This window comes from Eschrichtius robustus, chromosome 12 (genome assembly GCF_028021215.1).
Source record: "Eschrichtius robustus isolate mEscRob2 chromosome 12, mEscRob2.pri, whole genome shotgun sequence".
Taxonomy (NCBI): domain Eukaryota; kingdom Metazoa; phylum Chordata; class Mammalia; order Artiodactyla; family Eschrichtiidae; genus Eschrichtius; species Eschrichtius robustus.
In genome coordinates, this window is record NC_090835.1 from 56,502,617 (window position 1) to 56,518,355 (window position 15,739).

At 37.4% G+C, this 15,739-nt stretch overlaps 1 protein-coding gene across 1 annotated transcript in view; it reads right to left on the reverse strand.

Annotated features, from left to right (window-relative positions):
- Positions 1–959: 959 nt before the first annotated feature.
- ZCWPW2 (zinc finger CW-type and PWWP domain containing 2) overlaps positions 960–15,739 on the reverse strand; it is a 139,336-nt gene continuing 124,556 nt past the window's right edge. The window contains exons 6-9 of the mRNA XM_068558330.1: positions 12,730–12,788; positions 11,577–11,644; positions 4,677–4,801; positions 960–1,121 (exon numbers count right to left, since the gene is read on the reverse strand). Of these exons, the coding sequence (XP_068414431.1) occupies positions 960–1,121; positions 4,677–4,801; positions 11,577–11,644; positions 12,730–12,788 (414 nt within the window). The remainder of the gene's footprint in view (positions 1,122–4,676; positions 4,802–11,576; positions 11,645–12,729; positions 12,789–15,739) is intronic.

The window sequence follows — 15,739 nt, forward strand, 5'->3', positions numbered from 1 at the left end:
GCTTTGGTTTTTGTTTTTATGTGCGTGGAATGCCCTTTCCCCTCCCCCTCCCCCCAGGGAGAGGGAGGTATAGAGAGGGAGCGAGAGCTAGAAATGGAGATGGATGTGCAGACACACAAGTTGATGAGCACAGAACATGAGTGAGAAGGACACCCACTGGAACCATTCATGGGGACCCCTAAGGAATGGGGCTCCTGGGGGGAGGATGTTAAGGAAGTGGTACTGCAGGATGTACCTTTTACTTTTGTATATAGTTTAGATTTTTCTATAGTGAATATGTTTAACTTATCTCTATATATTTTAAATTACATTTTCCCATCCTCACCTACGAAATACTGATTCAGTGGGGAAGGGTCCAGGATTCTGATCTTCCAAAGACCCTCCATAGACTCTGTTAGTCAGTTAGGGAACTATAGCTGAAAAGATTGTTTCCAGTATAAGGCGGCAATTGACATTTTTATTTTTTAAGAAAAGCTCCAACTCTATTACACAACCATTTTTTATTATTTCCTTTTATTTTACAGTAGCTTCTTTCTACTACAAATTCACATTCTCTAAGTATATTAGATTTGAAATATCTGTAAGAATTATAATAGCATCGGCAGTCATTTTAGCAGTTAGCCACATTTGAACAAAGGGCCTAAATAATCACTATAAAGCATGTATTTGTGAAGTAGGTTTCATAAGCCATTTTAAAATTAAGGCAAACAAGAAAAAAAACCTACAAATGCAAATATCAGGGTTTCTCAGATTTCTAAATTTATAACACTAACTTAATTACCATTTGATTGACTCTCAAAACAATGGATATTCTCAAAACACAAAGTAGAAAGTTATTAGAAATAACAACTTTGGTATAATGTATACCTATTTCACTAAACATTTTTAAGTTTTGACTTTGGGAAAATATAAAGATGTAAATGTTTTTATAACTAACTTTTGAAAATATCTGTAATGCCCTAAAGTGCAGACATCAACGCATCTATTTCCTTAAACTTTTTAGTTATATTTTCAATACATTCTCCAGCTTTTAATCTTAGCCCATCAATTACAAGATAGTCCTCTTCACAGTGGTTTTCAAGCGAGCTGCCCACAGGAGCTTCAGGGCCACATTTAGATAACTGTAAAAATAACCATACAAGTCATCAAATTTACTTGAAGACCAGGCTTAATTATTTGAACAAAACATAAAGTTGTCAGTAACTCCTTAAGAAGGTGTTCCATTTGCTGGTGGTCAAATAATGATCCCCACGTAAAGTATAACGTACAGTAAGTGTGTGAGTGTAAAAATAACTTAGTATTTAGTCCTGTCTCTACTCTCCAACATCACACATTTTTAGTTAGCTTCAATTTTATGCTTTGGAAAAATGTGGTCATTAAAATTAAACTTCTGAGAGTTTTCTATATTTGTTTATTTTAAAAATGATTATTATGGGGAATACAAGTTAAAACTGTTTTAGTCACACTTTTCTCTTCTCATCTTCTCATAAGCATCTGCATTCCTTACAAACAGTGAGAGTGTGTGCTAGCTTAGTGGGAAAGAACACAGGTAAAAACAATGCAAACACACACACACACACACGCACACGAGATTTACAACTTCAAGGTTCATTAAAGGCAGAGGTAACTTCCCACACAATGTAAGAAAAAAAATACAAGCAGTTTATGGGACTTCCCTGGTGGTGCGGTGGTTAAGAATCCGTCTGCCAATGCAGGGGACATGGGTTCGAGCCCTGCTCTGGGAAGATCCCACATGCCGCGAGGCAACTAAGCCCATGTGCCACAACTACTGAGCCTGCGCTCTAGAGCCCGTGAGCCACAACTACTGAGCCCACGTGCCACAACTCCTGAAGCCCGCACACCTAGGGCCCATGCTCCGCAACAAGAGAAGCCACCGCAATGAGAAGCCCACACACTGCAACAAAGAGCTTGCTGCAACCAGAGAAAGCCCGCGTGCAGCAACGAAGCCCTGACACAGCCAAAAATAAATAAATTAATTTTTAAAAAATACATGCAGTTTAGACAAGTGCTTTCATGTATCAAAAATGTACCTTTTATTATAATAATTATTAAAATAATATTATTCAGTAAACTCTGTCTTATCTGTATATGGACTATCTAATTTGTGAATTATTCAGGTGGATTTTTATAATAATCTAAAATTAATTCCTTCCCATTTTTTTCCACGTCAGGGCATGTCAAGTAGTGTTAATATTAGCTAAGAACATAATTAATTAGAAAGGTGACTCTACTGAGGAAAATAATCTCATAAAGTATTTCAATGACAAATAGAAATGGATTTTGATTATCCACGTGTGTATGCTTTTTGTTCATGTTGCTACTCTCAATTCACTGGTATAAGTGCTTGAGAGTAATCAACCTGAAACCTCATACATGAAATGAATGATGAAAACATCATCAAAATTTACAACTTTGAAAATAGCTCAAACACTATCTGCCCAGAGAATAAACATGCTCAGAACTTTAAAATTATCAGATGGTTCCTTTTGATGTGTTAGCTTGTAAAGGCCACTTTCTCCTAAAAACAAAACACATCTTCAGTGTTAAGTGGTATTACCTTTGGAAGCCATATTAATTTTTCCTACTAACAAAGAAACAAAAAAAGAAATCCCTTAGGTGATCATTTCTTTATTTTTAAGCTGTAAATGTAAATTGCTCTAGCTTTGACAGTTGGTCTCATTGCTATTCTCCTTATTTAAAAGTGAACAAGGCCCTAAGTACCCTGAACCTGGCATGAATTCCAGACTTGCAAAGCTCAGTGTGGAGAGAAGCTTATGAACCAGTCAGCAGGCAGCACTCACCTGCTTACCAGCAAGATAAAATGGTTAATTTTTATAATTTCTAAATGACTTTAAAATATTACAAGAATCTAAAACAAAGAGCAAGCTCCTGGCTGGTGATGTATAAAAACTATTTTACCTTAAGAAATAAAAATCAGAAGTACTTTCCTGTTCTATGAAGTTACTAGTTATAATGGCAAAATAGAAGCCAATTCTGTGGCTGTAAAAGCTCCAGGACATTTCTACAAAAATCAACCTGGCTGTATTTTTGAAAAGACAAACTGCTAAGACTGAGAAAAAAAAACACTGCAAAAATCCATATAGTGCTCAAACAAAACACACATTTGCTAGAAAAGAATAATTTGTATATTAACTACATGTATACAATATATATATCGCCAATCTATAGCTCTTGTCCTACAAAGGGTAGGATCTATATAGAGACAACAAGTTTTTTGCTTGTTTTTGTTTTTGTTTAAAAAGGAACTCTAATTGGAAAAATGGCATTCACAACCCATGGAAATTTCAAGTACAAGTTGGTATCACTGACCAAGAAAACAATTATGTTTTTCAGCTCAGCAAGTGTTTTTATCATTAATTTTATTTTCCTTGACATTTTGATCTCAACTGTAAATTCTGTCTATTTCCTTGATTTCTAACTCAGTCAAGGAGGTATTTAAGAATCATCTTTATTCTTGTTGAAGTTCTGAATGAAATCAGCCAAAGTGGGTAAACAATCTTGTCCACTTACAAATCCACCTTTTCTGCATCTCAGAACAGACAGACTTGGGGATGGGTAGTTCCGCAAAGTGAGAATATGGGAAAAGAGACAAAGTGACGAATTCTTAGCTGTCACTCTCTCCAGTGGCTGCCACTGACAATTCTCATCTGTAATAATAGCCAACCCTAGGTGTCAATTACTCTGCAAAGCACTTTTCCTGGTTTGCCTTGTTTCACCCTCAAAACAGTCCTCTGAGGCAAGTGCTAGGCAACCTTGCCACGTCCCCCAAGTCCTCACTGGCAGGACCAGGATGGGCATGTAGGCACTGTATCCTGAGCCCGTCTCCTATCCACTGCCCTCCTGACTCCAGGCACACTGTACACCCAAACGAGGGAATGAGAGAAGGAATGAAACCTTAAGGTTCCAGGGCTCCCCACTGCTGTTTTTCTTCCTAACTACATAGGGAACAGCTGTACCACCTTGTGGAAGTGTCTGCCCCATGACTTATTTTTCTCACACCTGCCACACTGCTGCTCTGTGTTAATGAGCTGGGCTTGTACCTCATTTTATTTGCACAGACATGGAGCTGATGTGCTGAGCAGTGTGTCAACCAACTCAAAATTTCTGTTTTCATATATAAATATTGAATACAGTAAGCACACATGGCCTTTCTCAGCCCAATATAGCTGACCAAAAGAAAAAGACAATTTAGTTAAGAATGGTGAAATAGATTCCAGTGAAAAACCCCGCCTCCAGGATGTTACTAATGAGGTTTGTCCCCATGGAGGTCAACCCTGTGCATGAAACAGGCAGAGCAGGTTTCCTGAGTTGCTCCTGTCCTGGCCCTTCTCCTGACTGTAAAGATCGGCACCCCCTTGATGACGGTGAGCCCCTCCATCTCTCTTCATTCCAGCCTTAAATATCTAAAATAAAAGAGCTCCTTGGCTCAAATATACTTTTTTCAAAGACTGATAGATGCATCCTGATTTCTCAACAGGCTACTAGTTTATTATTCACCTCATGATAATCAAGGGCTCAAGTTTCAGAAGTGAAAAGCATTTCCCATACAGTGAAAATGAAGATCCAGGAACAATTTCTGCTGTTTAAGGAGTCTGGAGTTGCTGTTTAGGCCTGACGGTCACTATGGACCCTACCTTTTCTCCTGTATCTGTCTCCTCTCCACGTTCCCCTTCGGACTCATCAGGGGCGGCTGTGGGCTCCAGTGCTTGCTCTAGCATTTGCTCCAGCTCTTTTAGTAAAAGTTCTGTCTCAGAGACAACTAAAGAAACAACATTAATACAGTCAAAAATGTTATATCTTAATTAATTCAATCTAATTCATACTATTAACCACCCCCAAAGAGGACATTTTCTAAAGTTATGAGATTAAAAAATAAATACTTTGTATAATTTTCAGATATGGCCTCTGCTTGATGCAAAATTACTATGGATTTCCAGGTGAATCTTTTATACTGAATAATTATTCCTTGAAAAATGTAGGTTACATTCTTGCTATGTGTAGACTATAAAGTATCCCTGAAACATCAAAAGCTCACTAGAAGTTTGCATTTTTAAAATAAGGAGCCAAGGGCACCAAACTAAATTGTTATTTATAGACTGGGGGTCAGCAACTTTTTTTCTGTGAAGGACCAGAGAGTAAATATTTCAGGCTTTGTGGGCCAGATGGTCTCTGTCACAACTACTCAATACTGCTGTTGGATGCAAACCATACACATACACTTAAACCAAATGAGAGTGGCTGTGTCCCAATAAAACTTTATTTACAAGAACAAGCAGCAACTGGTGGACTGTGGGCCACAACTTGTCAATCCCTGCAATAAACTATTAAAGCTACTGTTTAAAAGGGGAAGCCATGTAATTAAGTGGCAAGGCTAAATCCAGACTAGTCTATTCCTAATCAAAATATCAATGCATCTTAACTGCCTAATCTGACCAAAAAAAAAACACCACACACTTATAAAAATTGTGGGTTTTTGGTGCTACTGTGACAGAAATATGTAAGTATGTAAAAAATCTGGTAATTGATTGAACTTGCTGAGATAAAATAATATCCCCATCAAAGAAATAAACACCTATTATAACTCTACAGACTCAATCACTGATTAACAATATCAACTGAATTCCCGATTTAAATAAAACAAACATTTTCATTTGATACCGAGTCTTGTTGAAGTAAAGATAAGGGGAAGGAGACCCGGGTGGCCTGCTCCTGCACAACAGACTGGTGGGGCCCCTGAGAAGTCTTCTAAGGGCAGCATGATTGAAAGAGAAAGGCCACGAACACACACCCCATCACCTTCCACTCTGGTTATACAAATCTGACACACCACCTCTATTATGGACTGCTCATTGGCAAGTAACCAAAAATCACACGAGGTAGAGCAGCTGAAAGTTCATGGAACCCAAGCAGGACACACCCTTCAGCGCTAAAATATTATCAATGAATATATCAAGGTGTTCCCAGCAATAACATTAATTTTAATTGTGCATGATATACACATCCATTTGTGTGTGTGTGTGTTTACACACAGGTATCCTTGTAAACTAAGCATGTTATAAGGTAAAAACAGAGATTAATGTGAGACGTTCCAGCTCCAAAGAATTCATATTTTATTACCATCTTCTTTTATTTAATCAACAAATGTTTATTGTGTGCCTCCTAAGGGTCAGGGGCCCCAGAGAAGAACCACAGACCAACAACCCTTCCTGGTCATCATCCCCACCTAGCCAGTCTTAGGTTTTCTTTGTGGAAAACTCTCAAAACAGTTTGAAAGCAGCTTTCTGATAAGCCATTCCACACCTCAGAACCAGTTCCTATGTTTAAAGACAAACAAACAAAAACGGTTAACTGACATGTTAGTTGTAAGCACACAGATCTGTGTTCTGTGGTAACTGCTAAAGCCTAAGAACACAGAGTAAAAGCTATCACATTCTAGAACCATGATATTCAAAATCTGGGGGCACAAGGATCACCTGGAGACTTTATTAAAAAATACGAATGCAACACCATGTCTACTGAATCAGAATTTTCTGTAGGAAAGTACATTTTCATTGAAGCAGTTTTGTTAATGAGATTAACCTCTCTTTATGACAGATTTCTTACTTAGTAACCTGTCACTTAACAACTGTGTGGCTATCTTCACACCAATTCCCCAGTCCCACTCATAGACGTTGTGTTTTCCTACTTTACATTCTGAGTCTATGGAAATTGATACTGACATTCAGTGCACTGCTGAGAAGATGTATTTTGAGCTCTGCTGTAAAGGAAAAATGGCACACAAACTTCTTTGTATTTCTAAGGCTAGACTAAAATACAATCAATTTATGATAATGAATGTCATTGCCAAGTGCCATTGCAGGCTCTCTGTTTTCAAGTGATCTGGAAAAGTATGTACACTGCCTTTCGATCAAAGGGAAGACAAAGTAATGGATGACTTCATGAATCAACCAGGGTTCATAACACCAACTTGACTGATGTCAAATTCTGCTTCCAGAGCAACAGGAGGCTTGCTTCTCTAAATAGGTATTCCTATACTGTAAACGCAGAGAGTGCAAAAATAATTCTCAGAAATTGCAGTTATTGTAATCTACAAACTAGGTTATCAAAATTGGTCAATGATCTCTTCCAAAGATAGAGAATGCACGCCTGTGCTAACTGCATGACCAATCATCTTCTATCAATCCTCATTATCCTGTAGTTTTCCTGACTTGCTTCAATTTGTTGTTGAGTGATAGCTGCTCTATCACGCAGAGAAAGTGGAAAAAAAGAGAAAAAAAAAAGGAAAAGGAAAGAAGAAAGTATCTCTCATACTGAAGTCCATATCTGGCTTTTAAAAATGACTTTTTATAAAATAAATCAGTGTTTTTTCCATTCCTGATAAGAAATAACTTACTGTTTGTCTCAATAAATCAGTCACTACTTTTTTTTATAAATTTATTTATATTTTATTTATTTATTTTTCACTGTGTTGGGTCTTCGTTGCCACACGTGGGCTTTCTCTAGTTGTGGAGAGCAGGGGCTACTCTTCGTTGTGGTGTGCATGCTTCTTTTTTTTTTTTAACGTCTTTATTGGAGTATAATTGCTTTACAATTGTGTGTTAGTTTCTGCTTTATAACAAAGTGAATCAGCTATACATATACATATATACCCATATCTCCTCCCTCTTGCGTCTCCCTCCCTCCCTCCCTATCCCACAGTGTGCATGCTTATCATTGCGGTGGCTTCTCTTGTTGCGGAGCACAGGCTCTAGGGCCGCGGGCTTCAGTAGTTGTGGCACACGGGCTCAGCAGTTGTGGCTAGCGGGCTCTAGAGCACAGGTTCAGTAGCTGTGGTGCACAGGGTTAGTTGCTCCGCAGCATGTGGGATCTTCCCAGACCAGGGATCGAACCGGTGTCCCATGCGTTGGCAGGCGGATTCTTAACCACTGCGCCACCAGGGAAGTCCAATCAGTCACTATTTTAAAAGCCTTCAAATGTATATTTATGAAGTTTTCTTTACTCTCTATTTCTCTATTAAATGTCTAAAGAAGCTATTTCCTCCCTTATATAAAGAGGCCACTGGTTGGGTTATTTCAAACCTGGCACTGAAAAATAGCATCTTAAATAAACTTTCAGGGCCATTTCAATGTTGAAATTTTGAAGCCATTCTTTCAGAAAAGGAGGGTGAAGAGGAGGAAAAAGCACTTGGTTTTGCTTTGTTTTCAAGTAACCACAAACCCTCTTCTGTGTGTTCATGATTTAAATGTAGAGATGAGTGAAATACAGGCTGAAGTGGAATGAAGAAGAGGACACCTTTCTGGGACACAAACAGAAACAAGAGGCACAAAGGCCGAGAGGTTAAAGGTGACTCCAAACCAAGAGCAGGTGGGCAAAGTTTACCTTGAATAGCGAGACAGCACCCTTCTCCCCGTTAGCCATTTACACCCCAGACCCAGGCCTCAAGGCTTTCATCTCCTACCCGGGCTCAGCCATCACCCAGACCTTTCCTATATTAGCCATTCTCTGCAATGCTCACCTATCTCAGGCAGCTAATGAACACATCCTTTGCTAACTTATTAATTAATGTTAGTAGATTATTAGTTAATCCAGGGTACTATGTCAATCTTTTACCTATCAAAAGTTTAACACACTGTCTACTCCCCAAAAAGAAATGAGGTATTTACCAACAGAAAACACTGATACAATAAAACAAATGACAAAAACTCAAAGACTGAAAATAAAAGAAGTCAAAATCAATTCATTAAGGGAGATACGAAAGGCATTACATTTAAAAAATGCTGGGCTTCCCTGGTGGCGCAGTGGTTGAGAATCTGCCTGCCAATGCAGGGGACACAGGTTCGAGCCCTGGTCTGGGAAGATCCCACGTGCCGCAGAGCAACTAGGCCCATGAGCCACAACTACTGAGCCTGCGCGTCTGGAGCCTGTGCTCCGCGACAAGAGAGGCCGTGACAGTGAGAGGCCCGCGTACCGCGATGAAGAGTGGCCCCCACTTGCCGCAACTAGAGAAAGCCCTCGCACAGAAACGAAGACCCAACACAGCCAAAAATAAATGGATAAATAAATAAATAATAAAAATAAGGAATTCCTTTAAAAAAAAAATGCTTAGACCAACTACCAGTGCTGTAAAGAATAACCATAAATTTAGCTTTAAGCTTCTGGTACCCAAAGTAACCAAGGAAATTGTTGCAAACTTTGATTAATTTTAAGAAGCTACGTGACCTTAGAAAAGTCATGTAACCTATTAAGTACCTCAGTTTCTCCACTGACAGAATGGGAGTTAAAATAATATCTACCTTATCTATCTCATATAGATCTTGTGAGGGTTAAATAAATATATATGAAATGTTTAGAAAAGTGAGGACACATACTAACTGTTACAGGTGTTATTATTATTATTGTATTATTATTTCATCACCATCGATGGATGTTTTTTTTTGGTCCCTAAACACTGAAAAAAATATATAATACAAGATATTCCTGGTAGCAATTCTCCAAAAAAATACAGACATGCTCCACAAATAGCTATTTCTTAGATTAAATCTCTTTTTATAACCACTTTTTAAAAGTGAAGTATAATTTACAATGTTGTGTTAGTTTCAGGTGTACAGCAAAGTGATTTACATATATATATATATATATATATATATATATACATACACATATATATGTGTATGTATATATATATGTATATATGTTCTTTTTCAGATTCTTTTCCATTATAGGTTATTACAAGATATTAAATATAGTTTCCTATGCTATACAGTAGGTCCTTGTTGTTTACCTATTTTACATATATAGTAGTGTGTATATGTTAATCCCAAACTCCTAATTTATCTCCTCCTCCCAGCATTAGATTAAATTTTTATACAGCCATGAATATACAGTTTAATTTATTTCATGATTCCTCAATTTTTTCTACTGTTTTCCAGAAATAGTCCTCTCTTTGTTGGATAAGAGGGCTTCTACTGCATTTCTTTATTACAGATGAAGAAACTGATACTCGGAAAGGTAAAGTAGATGCACTTAATTGACTCTCCCTGGGATCTCTAACTAAGGGAAAGAGGGAAGCAACTGTAGAGCATAAAACCCATAATGGAATATCACAGCTGGGGCAGTAGACTAACAGGAGACACTAGCATCTGGGAGTGTAAGGAAAGAGGGTCCAAAAGTGGCATGGAGACTCAAGAATCTGACGGTATAATTTTCCTCTGTCGCTCGATCTAGGACTGATCCTACCTTAAGCTAAGAAGAAATGAGAGATCTCAGATGCCTACATCAAGGGATCCACAGAAATATGGGTAGTGGGTAAAAAATCTGAGGAGGGTACAAACTACTGAAAAAGAACTACTCTTTCAGGAAGTAGTCAGCTCTTACAAAGAACACAGAAGACTAGATGTTTCTGTTCTTTAGTTCAAATGGGATTGAGGAGTGGAACACTGATCAGGTAAACTATTTTAACAATTAACTACTGAGACTTTCAGAGCCATACAGAACATGAGACTACTGACAGGGCTTCCCTTTAGTGGAAGACTACTGAGATGTGTTCACTCATTTACATGGAAGAGTCATTTCCAGTCAGTGGATTCCTGGCAGCCATGAATTTCTTCTGTAGGATCCTGTGCTAGTTGGAGAGCAGAAGGATCCAGCTGTAGTATCAGGGTCACCTGGTGGTAACTCAGCCTAGGGATAAAATAACTTTTGCCTTTCTACAGGAATACCTGAACTGATCATGTGAGGCAAAGGAACAAAATAACCAAAAAAAAAAAAAAAAAAGCGCCTTAAATAGCGGGAAAGCAGTAGCAGAATAAGTTTAGGAGAGGAACCAAAGAAATTTCTTTTAAAAAAATAATTACCTCGTCCTTCCTCTGCCTGCTTTCCTTTCTTTAACTGAGACTGAAAACAAATGGTGTATTTAGCCAATGGAAATGAGAGCCCCGTAGGATCTGGGGGTGGCTTCAAGGAGAGGGAGTGTGGCACAATGACTTCTCTGGGTTTAACTGGCTTTGAAACCTCTTTGTATGGCTGCCAAAGTTCCACCTAGCAAACAAGCATGTGCCTGCTTTTCAAGACCAATGAAAATGTAAGAAAAGTAAAGTGCTTTTGAAAGTGAAGACCTTCTCCCTGCAGGCGACATTCTCCCTACTGTGGTCTAACTCCAATGGCAATTAATTCAGCTGGAAGCCCTAGGCTGCTGCTTTTCTTCCTTCTCCCCCTTTGGCACCCCTAGGACCCCAATAAATGTGGAATAGAGAAGTCTGGATTGAAGCGTATTGATGCTGGTATTTCCTCCCACAACTGCTGATGCTTTATTTTTAAAAATTAAATATATGACAAAGCCAGAGAAAATTTAATTCGAGGGAATAGAAACCAAAAGACAATTGAAAAGCCTTAGTATGTAAATCAATACCAAAAACCCACTAATGTTTCTCATGTAGGTATACATGTACATTTATTTTTCTTCAAAGGACTACAATTATATTTGGTGGAATTAAATACAGGTAAAAGAACTAAAAGCAGGACAGGCCTTCACATACCCATGTTTTCCTTTGATAAGGCATCATCTGAACAAACATTTTCAAAAGATGATTTTAAAACAGTTTTCCTAGAAAAAGAATTTGACAGATTTATTTTCAAAAGATCAAGCATGTATATTTAAATGACCGTTCATGCATATTCATTGGTAACTGTAAATTATGGGTATATATTTCCTACCTTGGGGTACTTTTTCTTGGTTGTTGTACACAGTAAGTAAGGCAGTGAAAAACCAAAGGGTAATAATACTGATCTGAGCTCTCACTAAGTGAAAACCACTAATAATCTACCCAGCACCTTACACAGCCTTTTTCGTGTAATCCTCCCTCCAAAAACCTACCAAGTAATTGTTACTCTCATTTTGCGCATAAAGAAAATGATGCTCAGAGAAACTAAGAAATTTGACAACATAGGAAAATGGTTGAACGTGACAGTACTAAATTCTGTCAGACTGCAAAATCCATGCTTTTCCCACTACACCATGTTGCTGATTTAGAGTCAGAAAACATTTGTTCAAACGCATTTTCTCTAACCAGAAGATCTTGAGAAAGTCACTTAACTTCCCTAAGGCACAAATTCTTCATCTTTTAGATGGAGATAATTATGATATATCCCTATCTATTTGATGGGGCTACTGTGAAGTGTCAAGATTAGGAAGTGAAAGTCCTTTTTAAAAATTTAATTATTCATCTTCTAAAAAAGGACAAAGAAGAAGAGAAGGACTATCATATTAGGCCAGTCTTTGTCTTTTGAGTAGGACTCCTTTTCACATAACACTGATTACTATCCATTAAAAAAATAAATAACCTGTATGGCTGGTTCAGTGATAAACACTAAAACTTGTCATCAGTGACTTATTATAAAGGCTTATTTCTGGTTTGCATTACCTATTTTTAAACTAAAAACCCTTCTTATCTGGTTGCTCACATGATATTAATCTTTGAAACTTATAGTTCAACACATTTGTACCAACATAAAACTTTCTCCATACTTCTAAGACTACTACTTATCATTTTATTAATTCTTTTAGAAAATTTAAAACGTATTTCCCTAGAGAAACAAAATTAAGAACCAGGGGGAAATGTCATATAAAAATTAAACCCAATATATATATTTCAATTTTATCATAATAGTTTTTAATTTAAAAAAGCATACCTTTTCCTTTTTCTAAATTGGGACTTTTTCTTTTTAGTATTATTTTTGGAAACTTGCATCTGTAAAATAACAACAACAAAAAGATCAGTTAGTTCATATGGGATACGATGAGTTCAGCATAATAATGGATCCTATATGGTCTGAGTAAGTTAGCCCAAAAGAAAAACTCTGGCCCCCAGCCCTAAACAACACATGTAATTCTAAGTCAGCCACTTCATCATCACTGCAATTCCACTGACCTGCTCAACTTCTAGGAATGGTCGACTCATCCAGTACGAATGCCTACCCCCTATATCCACTCTCCCTTCCTCACCTTCCACAAATACACAAAAATACTAAGTAACACTACTTTTAAATTTTAATACATATATGATCTTTAAAGAAAGAAAAAGAAATATTCAGATGCCAGAAACATGTGGAATGCAAAGCTATACAGGTGGGAACTGACATGGTGAAGACCCACAGAGAATTTATACCAGAAAAGGGCCAAAAGGGTTTGGGACTGGGGTTTTAATGCCTAAGCAAGGACAAGATGAAGGATGTGGAGGAATTGGAACCCTCGTACGTTGCTGGTGGGAATGTGAAATGGTGGAGCCATTTTGGAATACTTTTTGACAGTTCTTCAATATGTTAAATGTAGAGTTACCCCATGATGCAGCAATTCCACTTCTAGGTATATGTCCAAGAGAAAGGAAAACATACGTCCATGTAAAAAATTATGTTTGGTCATAATTATGAAACTATGAATGTGCATAACAGCATTATTCATAATACCCAAAAAAGTAGAAACAACCCAAATATCCATTAATGGATAGATAATATGTGATATATCCATGTAATGAAATATTACTCAGCCTTTAAAAATAGTGAAGTACTGACACATACTACAACCTGGATGAATCTTGAAATCATTATGGTAAGTGAAAAGTTAAAAAAAAGTCAGACACAAAATGCCACATGTTGTATGATTTCATTTATCTGAAATGTCCAGAAAAGGCAAATCCATAGAGACAGAAGTAGATTAGCGATTCCCAGGGACTGAGGGGATGTAGAAATGGGCAGCGATTCCTAATGAAGATCAGGTTCCCTTTTGGTGGTATGAAAAAGTGTTCTGAAATTAGATAGTGGTATTGGTTGACAACTGTGAATATACTAAGAAACAGTGGATTTTACAATTTAAAGGACTGAATAAGTTATATCTCAATGAAGGTAAAAAATTTTTTTAAATGCAGTGACATGGAAAAATTGAAAGTAAGAAGATAGATACAATATATCAATGATTATTAACAAAGGGAATACTGCTACAGTATTACTGGTAGAAAAAAGCAGATATTAAGGCAAAAAGCAAAATCAGAGATAAAAAGGTTATTACTTAATGCTAAAAGAAACAATCTACCCCCAAAATATAATAGTCCTGAACCTGTATATACCAAAATCTTAGCCTTAAAATATACACAGAGAAACAGAATTACAAGTAGAAACTGATGAATTTACAGTTAAATGGGGATATTTTAATTTACTTCTCATAAAAAAATTATATCCTAATAATCACTCAGGGGAAGTTTGTATGAAACATTCAGGGAATTCATATTATTATGATGCTAAAGAGTAAATGATCTCCTTTTTGTGATCTTCAACCTCAAGGTAATATTCAAATAGTTTTTCCAGGACTGTTATATATCTATATGGTAAAAAATATGTATAGAAATATTGTTGTCTAAATCATTGAACTACATCTCCAAAGACAATGTAACGCTATTATTTCTATCTTGTTATTAAGGATCAGCTTACACGCATATTTGAGTATGAACTGAAAGGCTGGTCACAAGTGGAAATGAAATTCAGGTAACAAAGTGCAAACTGCTTTATAGGTACTAACAGAAAGAAATACTGCTAGACGACTACCATAAATTACGGTGAGTTGTGCTGGTCATAATAAATTCCTTTTCTCCTTTGTTAACTACTCCATAGCAGCCAAAATGGACTAGTCAGTATTTGCCAAACTCCCTGTGCTTTCCTGCTCCAGGCTTTGACAATGTATGACGGATGGAGAAGGGCACTGCATCTGGAAGGAGAGGGTCTGGATCTGGACGCTGACGCCGGCACCTACAAGTGGGATCACCTTTGGTAAGTCACTGACTACTCTAACATCCAGCAAGAGCCTGGCGTAAAGTAGACACTTAATAAATATTTTCTGACTAAATGACCATTCTGCATTTCAGGGTCTTCTTTTGTTAAATAATGCTAAAAAAATAACTACCTCAAGGCATTTGAGGGAAGATTAATTACATAACATGCCAGGAAGTATCCAACAGCGTTTGGCAATTAGTTGATGTTCAGTCACTGTTTCATTGTTATACTAGTCCACCAGGTCAGTGTCGGAACGCTACCCTTTTTCCTTAGACCATACGACAGAGGGAACTTGGCACTTTGATATGGCTGGACTTTGGTAGTGTATTAGTTTCCCAAATCTGCCATAACAAATTACCACAGATTTGGTAAAGCATCAGAAAATTATTGTCTTACAGTTCTGAAGGATAGATGTCTGTCTCATAAGAACACTTACCGTTGGATTGAGGGCCCACATTATCCAGGATGAGCTCATCTCAAAATCCTTACCCAAAGGATTTGCAAAGATCCTTATTTCAAATAAGGTCACATTCTGAGGTTCTTGGTGGACATATCTTTTGGAGGCTACTATCCAACCCAGTACAAGTAGACACTAAAGATTACTTTATCTAATCTATCTCTTCTCCTTCTCTTCCTGTGTTGCACAGCTGATTCTCCTATGTTGTCCAGTCCAATGCTATTCAGAACAAGAGCCACGACATGACAGAATCAGCAACACCTGAGAGCTTGTTAGAAATGCAAATACTCACGCCCATCCCATGCCTACCAAATCAGAAACTCTGGGGGTGGGGCCTGGAATCTGTACTTAAATAAGCTCTTCAGGTGACTCTAAAGTTTTCCAGGCACTGATCTAGCCCACACCCATCCACACAAATATATT